Genomic DNA, 20,597 nt, shown 5'->3' on the forward strand with positions numbered 1-20,597 from the left:
GTTTTTTCTTCTCCTGGGCTGCAGTTTTCCTTGGTACTGCGGATGTGTTTCAACTTGTTCTGGACTGTGGTTACCGACCTCCCTCGCTCCCTCAGACATTCACATGCCATCACAGACGCACAACTACGCCAATGCCGCCGAGCAGAACCCGTCTGTTGTCCTTTCTTTCGATTCCCGTCTTTATAACTCAACCTTGTAAAAGAAGTGTTGGCTCAAAGGTGTTGTCTTCGGGGCGGCTCACGCATGCAGAAAAAGCCAGAGCACCTTCTGCCGACAGACAGGCGGGACAAAGGGACATGTTTATCTTTTCTGCAGGAGGGAAGTGCAGGCGCCGATCTGCAATACTGGGAGAGGTGTTGAGAGAAATGAGGGGAGGGGAAAAAGGGAGATAGACGGAGAGATGGAGATAATGAAGAAAGGGCACGGGGTAGGGCGTCCTCGGTGGATGGGGGTGTTAGGGAGAGAAAGAGAGATGGGGGGAGAGGGGGGTAAAGTGAGGAAGGAAAAGGCTGGGTCCTGGTGGTGAACGTCCATTAACAGATGAACTTGGCCGGCGTCCAACCGTTTGATGAGACAGTTGTCACAGGGCTGGATGTGAGAGGGGTGGGTGGCGGGGTTATGCACACACACACACACACACACACACACACACACACACACACACACACACACACACACACACACACACACACACACACACACACACACACACACACACACACAGAGAAAATCCCTAAGTGATGGAGAGTTTTTACACTCAGAGCTTGCGGTGGCCTAGGAGGTGGTCGAAAAACAGCCCAGACGGTCCATCCATCCATCCATCCATCCATCCATCCATCCATCCATCCATCCATCCATCCATCCATCCATCCATCCATCCATCCATCCATCCATCCATCCATCCATCCATCCATCCATACGCACACCCATCCATCCATCTGCCCACCCATCTATCCATCCGTCCATCCGTCCATCCGTCCGTCCGTCCGTCCATCCATCCATCCATCCATCCATCCATAGGTTGAAACAAATGTTACCATTCATAGATGAGATAGTTCTTACATCTTCCAAGACACATTTTCTAACGTACATGACATCACATAAACTCTGTAGTCTCCGTGTGTAGAGTTGGTCGATAAACAGCCGTTCGTTCATGGTCGTCTCTCCCCAGGGTTTATAACAGGGTTTGGGTTTGCAGTCCGGTCTCCATCGAGCTCGGAGATCCAGTCTGCGTCCACCCGCGGAATGTTAGGCATCATGCCTGGAAAAAGGTTGAAAGGATAGTGTTTCTTTTTCGTGTTCAGGACTGTACTTGATGCAGCTAAAATGAAATTAGGGATTCTTTTTTCGCTTTATACAGGTGTAGATAATTATTTCAGCCATCTATCTCTGTTTATTACCATTGATTACTTGTGCATCAAGCTGACGGTGTATGTATGTATGTACAACGTAGCTCGGGACCTACATGACAAATAGACTTGCACCTTCCCTGAAATGTGACTGCACCTGTCTGCATTTCCGTCTGGGTTATTTCCAGCGACGACTTCTGTTGTTTTCAAACTCGCCAGATGGACAAACTGCTTGACTGTCAGTGAAAGTGACGGTTGTTCATCAGCTCCAGCTACACTTGCTCCGTCGGTATGTTGATACTTGAAGGAAGTACACACAAGTCTGTACAGTATAACCTGCACCGCCACCTAGAGTTTTGGGGTGTAATTACAGAGCGACATAAATAATACAAGTGAACGTGTATAAATACACTCATCACACTTATATCGCGAGCGTCCCCTCGGTGGATTGCAGACGTGTTTGTTACATTAGGATTAATCATAAGTGCCCAGGCTCCCCTTAGCTAGGCTCTGACACGGTGTTCAGCTCTCATCCTCATTTTATCTTTCTGCTTCTCCACCTTCTCTCTCTTACACATGTAGTTCAAAAATACCAGTTCAGACTAGTTTGCTGGCATGGAAACTGGCTCACAGGGTTAAAAAAGGGTACTACAGAAGTGAAAAGACAGCAAAAAAGTAAAATAAAAAGACAGAGAGAGAAAAAATGACAGCGTATTCGTGCTGAAGTTCCTGACCTGCCGAACCCTCCACTTCAACGGCGCTGGAAGAGGCGCAGATAGGACAGAAAGGCAGAGAGAAGCCCGGAGAAAGGAGAACGTGTGTGTTTTTTGGCTTTATTAAGCGTGGTGTAACTTGACAGGGAGCTGATATTTGCAGCAGCAGCCTGGAAGGAGGGCGGGTACAGGGCGGGTACAGGGACGCCGTGGAGCTGCTGCCCAGCAGGTTTGGCGAGGTTTATTCCCCGCTTCGGGGCATTCACACCTCGGTTGGCTCTCCAGTTGGAGCTTTGTGGGAAAGCAGTTACGATAAGTCTCACCTGTATCTGATGGGGCCTGGTTTTACTTTTGCTATCGTCCTGCCCCTTTTTTCCTTGGAAAACTCAGTGCCTTGCTCTTGAGTAAACATGCAGCAGCTTCGGCATCTCCACAAACATGCTGCTGACTTTGCTCCATACAGTTTTCTTGCAAAATGACAAAGCAGTTTGTTTGTTTTCATCTCTCTCTCTGTGACTCCACCCTGCTGCCGAGTGAATTCACAGGAAACCATTGACACGGCTCTTCACGCAAACACCCATTGGGCCGGTTTCTCCTCGGCCCAGCTCGGAGAGCACGGACCGGCAGCTTTAACATGCTCCGGTGCAGCTCGGCCGTATGTGAGATAAGCCGGTGAGCGCTGGCCACGCTTCTTCTCTGGAGGCAGAGACAGCTGATCGTTCATGTGATTACTGCCGTGCACAGACTCAGAACAACAACTTCAGTAATGGAGGACCGCGTTATATTGTTGGGGTCATAATAAAACACTTGAAACAACATTTAACTGGGACAAGTATGAAATAGAAGTAAAAACAAGCATTCAGATGCCTCCACAGAGATGTTAACCAGTGGGCATTGGGATGGACAACAAAGCAGGTTTTCATGTGAAACATCACATGAGTCCATCTTAAAGCCACCAGTTAAGATGTCTGTGTCGAAGCGGCTGTTTTGATGTTTTTCTTTACACACTGGTTCTATTTAGATGCTGGTCTGAATGTTTGATTACGGCCCAGACCAAGTCCACCAGCTGTGCGAGTACGAGTCCTGCTGCGGTCCTGATTCTGCAGACGTTTCCCCTCTTCCACGCACCGTGGAAAAGGGTGAGGTTGTGTCAGAGACCTGTACATTGATTCGGTTTAAGTAAGGGTGCTTTGCTTGGAGCAGTTGTTCCGAAACAGGGAGCGTTTCCCCTTAAAGATCGGTTCGTTTGGTTTATGTGAACACAGCAATCGTGCTCGAATGTGGGACGAAACAAGCAAGCCAAGATCTCCTCGGAGAGATGGTCTCGGCTCGCTTCCATTCCAGACCTGGAGCGGTTTGTTTGCAGTGAGAACATAATCCACACAGCTACCGACACACAAACTAGCCACACTCGCTTACGATGCTCCATAGTTGTTGTTTTTCCCGGGGTACGTTCATTTCCGACCCATGAGTTGGTTCGTGCATGGCATTTGTTATCAGCTTTGAACCGCTACAGACAGTTGCCTTGTGAACACAAACGCCACAAAGGAAAAACGAAACAACTGTATCGATTTAGCCCCTGAATCGGAACAAAACAAACGGTCGACAGGTCTGAAAACACTTCAAATGAGGGTAAAGACTATCTTACTCTGAAAACTGATATTCCATAAATATTTCCAAATACTCAACTTCAAGGTGTGGATCAAATATGGATGGAAACATGACTCCAGTCTGGCGAGCTCCTCGCTGACAGAACGCATGCGGACTGTGAGAACAGAAATACTACTACAGAAATACTGTAATCACACACAGACGTTTGGACGTGTTTATATCCAGTATTTGTTGCTACTACGAGCTCCAGCCGGACCACGTGTACGGTCAAACTGCCTTTATTTTGATCTCAACCAAACACGTGTAATGTTTCATATAAACACCACCCAGAGTATCCAGGAGCTTCTGCTGCGGCAGCCACGTTTTATTTCAGCTGAAACACACACTGCAAAAACTTAAAATCTTACCAGGAATATTTGTCTTATTTCTAGTTACATGTCTCATTTTTAGTCAAAAAACAAGAGTCATTACCAAAAAAATCTTGTTCCACTGGCAGATTTTTCTACTTATTTTAAGTGAAAATCTACTTGAAACAGGTGAAAATTGTTGTTTTTTCCAGTGTTGAGTCTTGTTTTAAGTGTAATGAGATTTTTTTGACTAAAAATGAGACATTTTAATTAGAAATAAGACAAATATTCTTGTTAAGATTTTTTGAGTTTTTGCAGTGCATGGAAAGAAAACATTACACCGTTACTGTCTGGTGGCCGAACATTTACACACACAGCATCATTCCACATTTTGAAGACAGAGTAACAAGTTTTATAAGTGGCCAGCGAAGCCTCCAGCTCGGGAAGCATCATGGCGTTGCTGCGTGAAACTCTCAACGGGAACCTTTTATTAGAAAACTTCTCAAAATGTTGTCAATATGATTCACGCAGGATGTGAAATCTCTCCAGATGTCTCACTTGTGATTGCAGTTCTGCATCTGTGTGCAGGTAAAACCGGTTTCTAGCCACACAGGGGTCTTGGAATATTGTTGGACCATGCTTTGTCCTCCTGTGTCTTTGCACCTACTGTACCAGCTCAGGAAAGCTTTGTTGAACCTTGCGGTCGCTGTTAATAGCTATATCCCAAGTCTTTTTAAGTGCAATCTTAAAGATTCCTGCAAAAAAAACACTCTTGGTGTCTGTATCCATCGGAGCCTCTGCAGCAGTATGTGGACGTGCAGTCATGTAGCACCAGTGTCACATGGTTAGGTCAGTCGGGGGTCAGTGGGTGTATGTGTTGTGTGCTACGCGATAGGTCAGGCTTCATGTGCCGTATCTCTCAGTGCACGTAAAAGGGAACTGCGACCCGGACACCTGCAGTAAATACAACACAGTCAACCTAAACAAGCTGTCATGCACAGAAGATCACATTAAAGGTCCAACACGTCACATTCTGTTGTGAACAGATTAGCATCCTTGCTCTTGTTCTGCTGGCAAGTTTCTGGGTCGAATATTTCTTGAATGTTCTACAAAACTCCAATATTTTGATTCAGATGAAACGTTTCCACTTGGAGCCGCGGCTGAGTCGCCTAAATACCTCCCCCCCTTGCACATTTGAATTTCCAGCTTTAATCTCTGCGCAGGAAAATTCTGTCCCGGCAAATTTGAATACTTAAATTCCTGCTTGACCACTTCAAAAGAAGTCTTTTTCTTTTTTTTTTGTTCTGCAGAAACCTTTGACTTCTCGTTGCTCCAGAAGTTTTTTATTTAGCCAAAGTATTGGCAGTGAGGGCTGTGAGATCAGTGACTATCGCTACAAATCCTGTATGGGCAGACCCATAATTTCAACACACACACACGCTCCTCCCCGAGGCTTATAAGTGGTGTTACTTACTGGCTCTACCTTTTGGCTATATCTCTGCTCGGCTCCCTCCCTGCAGGCTGTTTGTGGCAGCATTTGCTGCATTAGCAATGAGAGCGGCTTGGCTGGGAGCAGCCATATCGGCTACCTTCTTTTCTCCCGCGCTCTAATCTTATGTAAACACAGAAATCAGCTCCCAGCTCACTCTGGCAGATGCAGGCCAGCAGTGATGTGCCACTGCGATATATCCTTCTAAAGCCTGGATTAAAAGTTTGGTGGCGGGTGGTGTGGGGGGGGGAGTATTTCAGGGAGGGGCGTTTATGTAGGATTTGTCAGCTGTCATCGCTCTGGTGTATTTATACCTGAAAGAAAGTGCTGGGCTGAACGAGGGCCAGAAGTTGTTACGTAAATGTGACCGGTCTGTGTGAGAATGGAAGGTTACAATCAATTATTATTGTCTTGATGGATTTACGGCCAGTACTCGAGTTGTGAAAAAAAAAATCAGGGGGGATGGTGGATTTTATCATATGGGGACAGATAATTTGTGCTGATTACAAATAATATAATATATTACAAATAATTGCAGTGACCAAAACACCTGCAGAAATAATGCAGGAATGACATAGCAGCAGTTAAATGCAGCCTTCTGTAAGCTTTAAATATCCACTGGGCTTACATCAAATACATCAAAACACAACAATAAAAAACACTTTTCTGAACTTATCAATATGACTCTGTCCTTCACAGGATAAGTAAAATGGAGCACTGCAAAAACTCACAATCTTAACAAGAATATTTGTCTTATTTCTAGTTAAAATGTCTCATTTTAGTAAAAAAATCTCATTACACTTAAAACGAGACTCATCACTGGAAAAAAACAACAATTTTCACCTGTTTTAAGTAAATTTTCACTTAAAATAAGTAGAAAAATCTGCCAGTGGAACAAGATTTTTTTGCTTGTAATGAGAAGATAAATCTTGTCCCACTGGCAGATTTTTCTACTTATTTTAAGTGAAAATTTACTTGAAACAGGTGAAAATTGTCAAATAAGTTATTTTTCTGGCAATGACTCTTGATTTAAGTGTAAGGAGATTTCTTGACTAAAAATGAGACATTTTAACTAGAAATAAGACAAATATTCCTGGTAAGATTTTTGGAGTGCAGCACTTTAAAACTAACATGTTGTACATTTTTTCTACTTATTTCAAGTGAAAATTTACTTGAAACAGGTGAAAATTGTCAAATAAGTTATTTTTCTGGTCTTATTTTTCTGGTGATGACTCTAAATGTTGAAATAGCAGTAAAACCACATTCATTGATGAAATGACATAAGGGATGGAAAGGACGGATGGCAGTTTTACAGGGGGGGATGATTTGGACCGTTTTTAATTCAGGGGGGGATGCCATCCCCCCTCATCCCCCCTCATCCCCCCTCAACTCCAGTACTGTTTACGGCTGACAAAAATGCTAAAGAAGAGGTAAAAAAAAGAGGAAGAAGAGAACCCCCCCCCCCCCCCGAAAAAAGAGAAAAACAAATAAAGGAAGAGGAATAGAGATCTACACACGCTGGAAGGAGCGTGTTGTTATGTGACCCGCGTCCACCTGCGTGTACGCGTAGCAGCATCTGTCTTCAAAGATGTATTTTATGTACGCGCACGTATGTGTGTCTGCGGCTGTCTGTGAGTGTCTGTGTCCGGGAATGATCTATGGTTTGTGTTTACTGTGCCATATTTCGACCTGGCCTGCCGTCACCAGTGTATGAATGATAAATTGTGGATGTCCATCGGATTCACCTGAGCACCTGTGGTCCCTCGCTCCCCGGGCCGCGTGGCGAGAGAAGCTGAAATAATGAATAAATAAGAGATAGAGACAGACATCAAGGCATCTCAGGGATGCATATATGCATATGCAGGTAGTTAGATTGGTACCTGACAAACCTTCGGGGGGGGAGAGTGTGACATCACGCATTCATTTTCACACTCATCATCGCAGCGTCTTCGTCAGATGTTTATGAGGTTCCTCGGCTGCAGACGGGGGAGTTTGGTCTTCTCTGAACCAGCAGGTTATTGTTTGCCTGGTAAATGAGACTATCAGTAACCGTCCCGGTGGGGTCGTGGCTGTAGCTGTCACAACGCAACCATCAGAAGTTCAGAACTCTGCTTGCAGGTTCGGTTCGGTGTCATTTTTCTTTTAGGTTGACTATTTTACACCAGTCCAGGGACAGCACATGCAAAATAGCCTTTTTGGCTAATTCTGGCATATTTTACATGTGTTTAAATGTATTATTAATGTGCACTGTCCCTGATAACTAAAGCTTTTAAATAAATAAATGTGTGCCTAAAACGATTACCCAACTGTGCACATTTGTCTGTAACCTTTCAAATGTTTTTTTTTTTTTAATTTTTTTTAATTTATTTATTCAAACAGGTTAAAAAAAATAAAAAAATAATCAGAATACATACAATGTATATACCAAAACAAGAAAAAACTAAGCAAATTAAAGAGACAAATCTATATGTAGATAAATATTTCCTGTTTGTAAGGGTGTAGGATGAAGTTTCAAAAAACTTTTCTAGTCCTCCCCCTTCTAATGTTCTGTTTTTACAACTTTCATTTCACAGAACTCCTAAAGAAAAGCATAAAAGAGAAAGAAAAGGTGGTTCAGCTGAGCAAGGCACTTTGGTCGTTGGCTGTCAGTTCATGTGTCCATTTCCATTTTGTATCCATTAAGAGTATTTATTTGAAAGATTTGTTCAAACTTACTTGGTGATTTGCATGATTTCATTTCATCTTTGCAGTTGTTCCACAGATTAAATCCCATCACTGATACACAATGGGTTTTGATGTTTGTTCGTACTGTACATGCTGTTTTTTGAAATGACATATTCCCCTGATATTGTGTTTATTTTCTTGAAATGAAGTGTAAGGCCAGCGTGTTTTCTTCCCTCGTGATAATACCGTGTAAGAATAATGGTAAGTGATGTACAGAAGCTCTTTAAGACGGAGGTTTTATCTTCAGCAAAGCTGCAACTCGTCCTGGTGCATCATGTGACCTGTCCATGTGAAAATGACGAGACATTACTCGAGCATTGAAACTTTTCCTCTTTTTATTTGCAATAAATTTGAGTGGTTTTGATAGAGACGCCTCCATTAGGCTTATTTTCAATCATAATGAACTGTTAGATGCATGAAGGCGAGCGGCGAGCGGCGAGCCGCCTTACGCGGAGCAGCCACATCTGAAGGGAAGCAAAGACAGAAGATGACGGGCTTTTTCTCGGTTTGGTCTTCGTGGAGTTGATGTGGCTGGGAAACGAGTGCGCATGTGGAGGTCAGGAGAGAGCAAATTGATATGGGATTTTGGTGTTTTTGGGTCAGATTGTAATTAATTTCGGATGGAATGTGCCTCGTCAACCGCGCCGGCCCCTCCCTCCCGGGTTTGGGGCCTCGTGTCGCAGCTTTTCCTCGCGTTCTCTTTTGCTCGCTTGTATTCGTCTCCGCCTGGATGTTTGTACGCGAGCTTGTGTCGTTGTTTTACTTGTAAGGAAGTATCAAAGTGAGCCTGAACGCGGTCGCGCTCCGTTGACGGCGGGGCTTCCCCCTCTGCAGCTCGACCCCCCGTCTCCGGCCCTCGCAGCCGCCGCCGCCGCGCTGGTGTTCCTGGTAACAGTAAATACCCCTGCTACCTGACACAGATCCACCTTTCTACTTGACCGAGCACACAGAGAAGGCCAGCCGTGTGCATGTGTGTGTGTGTGTGTGTGTGTGTGAGAGCATGAGCATGAGAGAGTGTATCCTCCATGAACCTCTGGCCTCCAGTTTAAAGGGACTGAGCTCACACACACATGCTCACACGCCCTTCCCTCGAGCCCTCCCCCCTTCCAGAGATAAAACACAGGTTTAATCTTTGACACTGTGTCCAAACTGGCCTCTTTGCAGGTGAGCAGAGCCTCCTGGGGTGTGTGTGTGTGTGTGTGTGTGTGTGTGTGTGTGTGTGTGTGTTTCGCCGTGACCTAAATGTGGAGGACAATAGCCCGCAGGCTGTGCGAGTGTGAATCCTGCACACAATGTGCTTCTCTGCTGCTTCTTTGTGTCTCTGCGTTCCAGTTTTTGGACTTTTCCTTCTCCAGTCGTTGCAGTTGAATCAGATGTTTGTGATGGCAGCTCCCTGACGTTAGGCAGACGGCAGTGTCCGGCGGTGACGTGTCAGGACCGGGTCCGGGTCGCCTCACTGCAAAAACTCAAAATCTTAACAAGAACATTTGTCTTATTTCTAGTTAAAATGTCTCATTTTTAGTCAAATCAATGGAAAAAAAACAACAATTTTCACCTGTTTCAAGTAGATTTTCACTTAAAATAAGTAGAAAATCTACCAATGGAACAAGCTTTTTTTTGCTTATAATGAGAAGATAAATCTTGTCCCACTGGCAGATTTTTCTACTTATTTCAAGTGAAAATTGAAACAGGTGAAAATTGTCAAATACCAAGTTATTTTTCTGGTAATGACTCTTGTTTTGAGTGCAATGAGAATTTTTGACTAAAAATAAGACATTTTAACTAGAAATAAGACAAATATTCCTGGTAAGATTTTGAGTTTTTGCAGTGGTTAGGCAGACGTGGCAACGCCGTGTCAGGACCGGACAGGTCCGGGTCGCCTGAGGTTGAAATGACAGGAAGTTCAGCCTGTTTTTAAAGCCTCTCAAAGCACCTAAACGCAATATGCTGTTTCAGACTCTCTGTTTCAGACACAAAACAGTTTCTTCCCGACTGCAGCTGTCCTCATCAACCAGGCCCCGGACCCCCCTCTCCCCCGTCTACCGCCCCACTCTACGTTACATTAACATAAAAACCACACTTCTGACCTCATGCATCACATTAACGCACATCCTAGGTCACCGCGGTACAGACTCATTACTCCGCACTGCAAAAACTCAAAATATTAACAAAAATATTTGTCTTATTTCTAGTTAAAACGTCTCATTTTTAGTCAAAAAAATCTCATTACACTTAAACAAGACTCATCACTGGAAAAAACAACAATTTTCACCTGTTTCAAGTAGATTTTCACTTAAAATAAGTAGAAAAATCTGCCAGTGGAACAAGATTTTTTTGCTTGTAATGAGAAGATAAATCTTGTCCCACTGGCAGATTTTTGAAAATGTACTTGAAACAGGTGAAAATTGTCAAATAACAAGTTATTTTTCTGGTAATGACTCTTGTTTTAAGTGTAATGAGATTTTTTGACTAAAAGTGAGATATTTTAACAAGAAATAAGACAAATATTCCTGGTAAGGTTTTGAGTTTCTGCAGTGCGGCACTTTAAAACTAACATGTTGTAAATTTTTTCCTTTAATATTATTTGCTCTTTTGTATTGCACCAATCAGCACCACAAATTCCTTGTGTGTGTTAAACTACTTGGCAATAAACTTCTCTCTGATTCTGATTCAAATCAAATACTTCAGCAGTACTTTAGGTGAGTTGCAAATACGTTTTCACTTCCTGTCACACACTCAGAAGATGTGTCTCTTGACACTTGAGCTGAAACAGAAAACACACCACACATTGCTCAGAAACCCATCAATTTCATAAAAAGTCCAAATTGTAGTAAAGGATTTTTATGTTCACATGAGGTGGTTTTCCTGCTGATTTTGAAATCACTATTTGGGCCTATATCCTGTATTCTTGGAAGGACTCACTCGCTGTTAGTGGAGAAGGAGTCACTTTGGTGTTGAGTTTTATCAACATTTCAAACTATTTTTGTCCCAAAGCGGGGACGAGGGACGGGGGACGCTGTGCCTGTCTCTCTCCTGCCTGCACAGTGTTGTCCTGTTGTGTCTTTTGCCTTTTTGGAGCTTCACAAAGAGTAAAGCTCCTCTTTCTGTGTCTGGTACCAGAGGAAAACGGCATATTGATGATGCTGGATTTCCAGGAGAGCAGGCTTCTGCGTGGTCCCGTGATGGACCTGGAGATCTGTCCCCCCCGTCCCGCCCCCCGGCAGCTGGGACAGGCTGCAGCCGCCTGCAACCCCTAACAGGATGAAAATGGACCTCATGAGAGGAACTCATGTTTATTAATCAGAGCAGGTCTGAAACGGAAAGTCATGAATATTCAGCTGCATTAACCTGAGATTACTTCAGCGTTTCATCATTATTTATTATATTCATTTGAAGGTAATCGGTGGAGATTAGCTGACTTTACTGAACGTGTGATGGTGGCTGTACTCCCGGCTAGACACCGCCGGCACCTTCCGGTCAGGAGACTTGTGTTTTCAGGCCGGTTTGCAATCGATCTCAGACGCTCACGCGATGCCCGATCCTCCGCCGGACCAACACCGTCCGACGCTGACTCATTCTGGGATGAGAAATTGGTCCTGCTGGCCAATTTCTCCGCAATAATAGATGCACGGAAGTGGTATTTTGTTCCACTGGCTTCCGTAAAATCCCAGAATTCCTGATTTTATTGCAGCCCTCTGTGATGATCTCGATGTTTCAAATGGAGATATTGACCTTTTAGGAATATTTACCATGTAATGCAATTATACCACTAATGGATTTGGCCCACTGATCTTTTTATGCACTGTGTCAGTGGGCCAGTAAAACACTGCTGGCTTTATTACAACACAGAAACACACACGTGCACGCACACACACACACACACACACACAGAAAACACACACACACACACACACCATGTAGGCCAGTCAGGCCCCGTGCTCATTTGCGTGTGTATGTTCAACATCTATAATCCTCCCTCCCTTGTGCAATCACACACGGGCCCGCACGCACACACACACACACACACACACACACACACACACACACACACACACACACACCGGCACACCAGACCCCTCGCGAGTGTCTGTCTGCCAAGTCTGACGGCAGGCTGCCAGCACAAAAAAAAAAAGGGGGGTCTGTGATTGGGATGAAGGCTCATCTGCTGGGGTTAGCCAACTCACGCCACACACACTCACACGCTCGTGCACACACACACGTATTGACCCAGTGCCCATTTAAATTACCAGGGTTTATTGGCTCAACACGGCCCCCAGACCCCCGGTCATCGGTCTCAGGCCGGGCGTCCGGTAGCTCTGGCCGTAGGGCCGCCAACTTCCTGTAAAATAAATAAGGGACAGCTCATCTGCAGGGCCGGCCGACCCCATCGCCTTCACCTTTTCCCGGCCTGGTGAAGTTTTTTAGACCCTTTTTTGTGAGTGAAACGATTTTTTTTAACTATTTGACTCGAACCTGAATTGAATTAGATGCATATTTTTGAATGTCATTAACACATGGAAAACTAATTATTTCCAGTAATTCACTTTAATACAAAATAAGAAAATGAACTGAATAAAATGAGTGTCTTTCTTAAACAGAAACCTGTCCTGCTTAACCTAAAATTGTATAAATTTATATAAAATGTATAAAGAAAGCAGAACATCCATTCTGTAATAGTGCAAATATTTAGTGCAATAACAAAAGTGCAAACAGAAAGTCTGTAGAAAACTTGTAAACATATTTGTGCCTCAAATATATATATATATATATATATATATATATATATATATATATATATATATATATATATATATATATATATTTGTTTCTTTTTTTCAGGCTCATATCTTTCTTTCTTTATTTCATTCTTTCTTTCTTTCAGGCTCATATCTTCCTTCCTTCCTTCCTTCCTTCCGTCCTTCCTTCCTTCCTTCCTTCCTTCCTTCCTTCCTTCCTTCCTTCCTTCCTTCCTTCCTTCCTTCCTTCCTTCCTTCCTTCCTTCCTTCCTTCCTTCCTTCCTTCCTTCCTTCCTTCCTTCCTTCCTTCCTTCCTTCACATACGTTGTGCGTCGATTTAACGCAGAACCATAAATCTGACAAAAATAAAACGTCATCAAAGGGAATTTATCATTTTTACCGCGAGATGACAAATTCTTACATATAAATATATATATATATATATATATATATATATATATATGTATATTTGTATTCTGTTTTTTTACTTTTTTGTATCCTTTTTTAACATGCATGTTCGAAATAAAATCTTCAAAATCAAAAATCTAATCAAACTGTAGGCTACAGTTGTAGTAAAACAGAAAAAAATAACTTATGAACTCAACAGCTCATTTTCCATTGGCATTTAACGACTATTTTCTGACTCTCACAGTAATACGGGACAAAGTGCGTCCCTTTTCAGCTCAATACGGGACGTGTAATTTAGTTTATAAATACTGGACGATTCCATTTTTCAAGGGACGGTTGGCGACCTCAGTGCCGGGCGTCCGGGAGCGCCGGCCGCGTGTCGGGAGAACGCTGAGAGGAGTGTCGGTCCCTGCGTCCGCTGCTGCGCGGCTTCAGTTAGATGGCAGATAGCGCTCGTGGAGCCGATAAGCAACAAGGAGCCCAGAGGAAAACTGATAACGGCTCTGTTTCATGTCAGAGCCATTAAGCGTTGTACCGCGGGCTGCATTTGCTAATCATTTCTTATTTTTCTTTATAGATATATGCGTATCTTTCCCTCGTTCTAGCGCACATTCATGCACAACAATAGCAGCCGAACACATGAAAGGGCCGTATTGTCCGGTCGTTGGTTCTCCAGAGGATTGTTTCAGACTCGCTAAGACCGACAATTAGGAGGAGACACAGATGTGGGGCCTGGATTTGCAGTTTGGACCTAAGAGAGATAAATACAGATGTCATTTAAAGACTTTGACCAAACAAGACTGGGCGTGTTTAAGACTTCTGCACAGTGTTTGTAAAAGTTGATTTGGACTATTGGGGTGGTGTTTACATTCTGTTTACAGTGCACACACTGCAAAAACTCAAAATATTACCAGCAATATTTGTCTTATTTCTAGTTAAAATGTCTAATTTTTAGTCAAAAAATCTCATTACACTTAAAACAAGACTCAACACTAGAAAAAACAAAAATTTTCACCTGTTTCAAGTAGATTTTCACTTAAAATAAGTAGAAAAATCTAGAAGATGTAGAAGAAAGAAAGATAAATCTTGTTATTTGACAAGTTTCACCTGTTTCAAGTAAATTTTCACTTGAAATAAGTAGAAAAATCTGCAAGTGGGACAAGATTTAGATCTTCTAGATTTTTGTACTTATTTTAATTGAAAATCTACTTGAAACAGGTGAAAATTTTTGTCTTTTTTCCAGTGTTGTGTCTTGTTTTAAGTGAAATGAGATTTTTATTTACTAAAAATGAGACATTTTAACTAGAAATAAGACAAATATTTTTGTTTGTTTGAGTTTTTGCGAGTTAACATGAATGAATATGACCTCGTTACTGAGCCGTCATCATTTCCTGGTGCTGTGTCTTGATGAGATGATCTCAGTTTCCACTCGTTTATTGTATAATCTCAGTTCCCATTTGCACCTGAACTCTTGTAACCAGGCTAAGACCCGCTCTGGAGCTGGTTACCAGCAACCGTCTCTCACTCTCTCCATCTGCATCTCACTTTCACACACACACTCACACACAGACACAGACCGGTCAGTTCCTCTTTCACACTCCTCTTGCATCTGTCCGCTCACATCTGGCTGCAGGCCTGACAAAAACAGGTAGTGAGAAACGTGAATGTTTATTGAGGCGAAACGTGTTCTGTCCGAAAGTTGGTGCCTGAATGAGTGTATTTTTCTGCATGTATGCATATAAATATATGTATGTGTGTGTGTGTGGGTGCTGCTCGTGTGTGTGTGTGTGTGTGTGTGTGTGTGTGTGTGTGTGTGTAATCTCATCTGTGTTTGTGACTCACGGTGGTTTCTGGGCCTTGTGTTCTGGTTGTCTAGTCTAAATATACCAGCGGACCATGAGAAAGACTCTCACTGTTTCTTTTTTATCACGACCGCCGCTGCTCTGACACATATTACCACCTCGTCGCTGACGTTGGCTCCTGGTGTTACAGCATCTCCCGGGAGCCATCTTAAGGCCAGAACCTTGCGTTTGAACTGTGATGGCCACATTTTTACATTTTTTATTCATTTTATTTTTTTATTTTTTTAATCTTTAAGATATTCTTGTTGCCTTTTTGACATCTTCATTGAGAGAAGAGTAAGAAAGGGTTGGAGGGAGTGGCGGTTTTAGGGAGGAACGGCAGGAGAGAGGGGCGTATGAAGAGGGAGGGCAGATGGTGAAAAGAGACGGTGTGATGTGTTAAAAGCAACAGTTAGCCGAGTCTTCACACTGTGCCAGTCTGGCCTAAATATGGCATGCTTTTGACACTCCCCCACCCCTCCCGCACACACTCCCCCTCTCACACACTTCCTGCAAAAAGAAGAAAAAATAGAGGTCCATTTTCGGCATTCAATTCAATTTTTCAATTCAACATTAAACACTGTTTCTCCTCTGCATCTTACAGGGGCTGTTTAATACTTTTCCTTTTTTATCATTAAACTTTTTTATTACTTTTCACAATATATGACAATAATAATCAAGATCTTCATTCCCCCCTTTCAACCCATATATAAATCACACCTTGATCCATCAAATTACACATTCAGTAGGTTTTTCAGTTCAAGTTCTTCCACATTGGATGCTATTGTTCCTTGTTGCGCTTGATTAATCCTTGCAGAAGAAAGTACCAGATATGAGATATCCAAAAAGCTTCTCAGCCAATGGGTTTTTGAAATGTCATGAGGTGGATTCCATCGTTGTACAATGATCTTTTTGGCTGCCGTCAGTCCGGCAAGCCAGACCTTCCGAGTCTTTTGGGTAAGATGTAGTTTAGAGTCATCAATCAAAAGGTACACAAATGGGTCTACCGGAAACTGTACCTCCGTTAGGTCCGATATAATCTTTATAACCTTTCCCCAAAACTCAGCGATTCCTGGGCATTCCCATAGCATATGTATAAATGAGCCCAGTGTTCCTGGGGCACAAAATGTGCAATAGAGGGTATGCATTGATGTCACATTCCCACTGGACCACGCCCCTTACTCGCACTGAGTGGCAAAAACAGCTGCAATTAGTGGAGAAGACGAGATAACAGCCAATTATCGGCTTAAATTAAAGGCAGTTGGACTTGACAGTGACCTGTACAGTTACCCCAAGAACCAGTGGTCCATGGACATTAATAATTGGTACAGTTACCAAGAACCAGTGGTCCATGGACATTAATATTTGGTACAGTTACTCCAAGAACCAGTGGTCCATGGACATTAATATTTGGTACAGTTACCAAGAACCAGTGGTCCATGGACATTAATATTTGGTACAGTTACCAAGAACCAGTGGTCCATGGACATTAATATTTGGTACAGTTACCAAGAACCAGTGGTCCATGGACATTAATATTTGGTACAGTTACCAAGAACCAGTGGTCCATGGACATTAATATTTGGTACAGTTACCAAGAACCAGTGGTCCATGGACATTAATATTTGGTACAGTTACCAAGAACCAGTGGTCCATGGACATTAATATTTGGTACACTTACCAAGAACCAGTGGTCCATGGACATTAATATTTGGTACAGTTACCAAGAACCAGTGGTCCATGGACATTAATATTTGGCCACGAATCCAGTTTCCTGATATTTATATGTACTTAATTTCTACACCGGGGAAATACACGAAGCAAAGCTTGAAGGCATACAAAAGTCTTGACGCTTGGTCTGCAGGATTTGTTGGCGAAATTAAATTGATGAGGACACCGAACTTTATGATTGGACCGTTTAACGTTAGCTACCCAAAAATCCAACATTACCTGATACAAAATGGGAACCACAAATCCACGTTTCGGTGCTTGGAATCCATTTGTTTCTGTGAATTGCAGAAATCCATTTGTCTCTCTTAAGCTTATTTTTCGGCAGTCTTTAAAACGATAACTCAAGTTGCTCAAACTGAAAGTTTACGCTGCCACTCAGTCTTTCTGCCACTCAGTGGGCGTAACCCGCTGTGAAGTAACATCTTTGACGCCATGCTCATTCCCTCCATATGGGTCAGGTACTAATCCCATTCGATGTATTTTTGAATGCTTTTCTGTACATCTATTTATCTGTAAAGGGAGCAATGACTGCACTGGTCAGGCCTCAGTACGTGACCCGGACAGAACACCGCGTTACATGTCAAGCTTCAAGCAGATGCTTCCAAGCTGTTGTGTGTAAACCGCCCCCCCCTTCAGTGCAAAGACTGATCACCAAACAGACGCACTCGTGCAACCCGGGGGCATCCACCAGCCCCTAAATCACGTCCTCAGCTGAAAAAGCGTCGTAATGTACATTCTTTTGAGGAAGAACTGTTTCACGGATCCTCAGCAATAAGCAGAGCTTTTTTTCCAAGATAGTTTGTTTTTCTCAGACAAGAGTGGAGTGAAAAAGGAGCCACAACACACCCACGATTCTGATCATCTCCAACTCCTACCGGGGCCTAAATCAGCCCCGACTCAGCAGTTCTCCAGCATCGTGGAGAGTAAGCCCGGAATATTCATCAGCCTCGTTTCAACAATATGACACGTTTGAACTAATGGCATATTTATTTTCAAGAACTTGCAGCTCAGCACACTTCAGCTCGGGTTTATGGGTCCACATAAAATTTGTCATGTGCATGTTTGTATAAATTTTGGCGTGTGGTTTATCCTGTCAGCGCCTTCTCTTTAAAGAGCAGCTAAACTCCGATTGTTTCGCGCCGGCGCTTTTACGGCCTTCTGATCCTGTTCCCGGAGCGTATCCCGGCCCGACTGCCAGGCCTCCCGGGAGGCTGTCGGCGTTTGTTGGAGAGCCGTCACGCCGGACGTGATGGATGGGTGTGAAACGCAGCAATCATCTTTTTTTCAGACTGGGACTCGATGCTCATGAACAGTTTGAGTTTCCAGAGAGCGAGTGACTGATGCAGAATTTGCCACATCACAGCTGATTGATGGTCACACGGTTAACCAAGACGTTCACAAGTTGTTTTCCCCCCATAAACGAGTCGAAAGTAAACTTTTATGCTCTCGAAATCTGCCACTTTTACCCTCATCTTGCAAAAAATAATTGCTCCGGCTTATGTCTTAAAACGGCAGCTTACAGCTGCGTCTTCAGGCTCCTCCCCCAGAGCAAACGCATCCTCAGGCTCCTCCCCCAGAGAGGGCGTGTCCTCAGGCTCCTCCCCCAGAGCATCCGCGTCCTCAGGCTCCTCCCCCAGAGAGGACGCGTCCTCAGGCTCCTCCCCCAGAGCATACGCGTCCTCAGGCTCCTGCCCCAGAGCAGCCACATCCTCAGGCCCCTCCCCCAAAGAGGACGTGTCCTCAGGCTCCTCCCCCAAAGAGCAGGAGCGTCCTCAGGCTCCTCCCCCAGAGAGGGCTTGTCCTCAGGCTCCTCCCCCAAAGAGGGCGTGTCCCCAGGCTCCTCCCCCAAAGCAGCTCTGTCCTTTATTTATTTTAGTTGCTAATTTACTGAGTTTTGTATGAAATGTTTGCATTTGGGATCCAAATATTCTGGAGTGACTGAAATTGTTTAGTTGAGAAATAATAACTATTAGAAATAGTTTATTTTATTTTTATCTACCCACCACAGTGGGTCCAACAAAAAAAAGAAGCTGCACGTGGAGGCTCCGGGCGCCAACTCCCGACCCCGCTTCACCTTATTCTCATCCCTTTTGTCACCAGTTAAAGCAGCACAAAGTAATTTTCGGGAGTCTTTAGCTCAGAGGCGTGGAGGTTAAGTCACTTTTATGTTGCCGTGTAAGATTTACTCTTCCTCAGTCTCTTACTTGGTCTTTTTGCCTGTGACTCTGGGAGTCTGTTAGTCGCCTCTGCCGTGGTGTCGGCTGCAGCTCTGCGAGCATTTATTACCATTACACCATTATTGATGGGAGGGGGGGGGACTCCAGATCTGAATGTTTTCTGGTGGCACGAGAGCTACACAACACTTCCTAAAGATATCAAATATTCCTTCAAAATTCAATTGAAACTGATATTTGCACACTGCTGCAGTTCTTTCTTTCTTTCTTTCTTTCTTTCTTTCTTTCTTTCTTTCTTTCTTTCTTTCTTTCTTTCTTTCTTTCTTTCTTTCTTTCTTTCTTTCTTTCTTTCTTTCTTTCTTTCTTTCTTTCTTTCTTTCTTTCTTTCTTTCTTTCTTTCCTTCAGAAACTGCAGTGTGGTAACTTTGTCTCGCTGCACCACTTGAGATAAGCGTCCAGGATATGTTCCTTCAACCCGCATGACCCTGACAGATAGCACCAAACCTAATCCCACCCACACACACACACACACACACACACACACACACACACACACACACACACACACACACACACACACACACACACACACACACACACACACACCTCCTACCCCCCTGACTCTTCCTCCTCCTATAAGCAGATGTATAGGGAGGTGAGAAGGGGGCGGTTGGGACACATTTTTTGGCAGCGGCTAGCAGGCAACACAGTCTACACACACACACACACACCCACACACACACACCAACATACACACATATGCAGAGCTATGTTTCAACATGATTTAAAAGGCTCAGCTGCAGGGAATAAAACAGAGGGGGATGCAGAGAGAGATGGAGGAGTATAACTTACAGGTAGCAGGTCTGGGAAAAGGAAAAAAAAATAATAGAGATTGTCGTTTTGAACAGAAGTGGTGCAGGATTTTACAGGGTCAGAGAGCCACTGCCCTGCTGTAAAATGCAGTTTGTGGTCAGGAAATATTCATTTGAATACCTGTCAGTCGGCTGCACAGCCTCCATATTCAAAACCCGTCCTTTTACATTAAGAGCAGAGGAAAAAAGGCTTTCACATCCTAATTAAATAGCAGATTTTTCTGGTGTTTAGCCTCCGAGGTGGTTTTGATTGATAGTGTGCAGGACTGCAAAAGTAAAAGAGGTTTCATTTGGGCTAAAACAAAATTGAAATCCGTGGAAACATTAATATCCGTCTTTTCTACATGAATCGCTATAGCACGAGTTCGCTCAGATGGAGCGGTTTTCATTTCATTTCATTTGCGGGAACTGGTTCACACAGAAACCATTTTAATCAACTCTTCAGGAGTGAAACAGCCATTCCAGGACGGATACTTTGACATGTCAAAGCAGGAAAAAGACGTGCAAATTCATCTCAGCATGAAAAAGCACCATAAGGGTCGCATGGCTGTTGTGAAAGCTGAGGATGGCACTGAGGAAAGTGGAAGAAAAGCAAAACAAAT

The 20,597-nt window shown here is 43.6% G+C and overlaps 1 protein-coding gene across 1 annotated transcript in view; it reads left to right on the forward strand.

Moving 5' to 3' along the window:
• LOC133463575 (B-cell lymphoma/leukemia 11A-like) overlaps nucleotides 1-11,490 on the forward strand; it is a 28,956-nt gene extending 17,466 nt beyond the window's left edge. The window contains exon 3 of the mRNA XM_061745169.1: nucleotides 11,354-11,490. Coding sequence (XP_061601153.1) covers nucleotides 11,354-11,490 — 137 coding nt within the window. The remainder of the gene's footprint in view (nucleotides 1-11,353) is intronic.
• Nucleotides 11,491-20,597: the final 9,107 nt, after the last annotated feature.

Source organism: Cololabis saira, chromosome 17 (assembly GCF_033807715.1).
Source record: "Cololabis saira isolate AMF1-May2022 chromosome 17, fColSai1.1, whole genome shotgun sequence".
Classification (NCBI taxonomy): domain Eukaryota; kingdom Metazoa; phylum Chordata; class Actinopteri; order Beloniformes; family Belonidae; genus Cololabis; species Cololabis saira.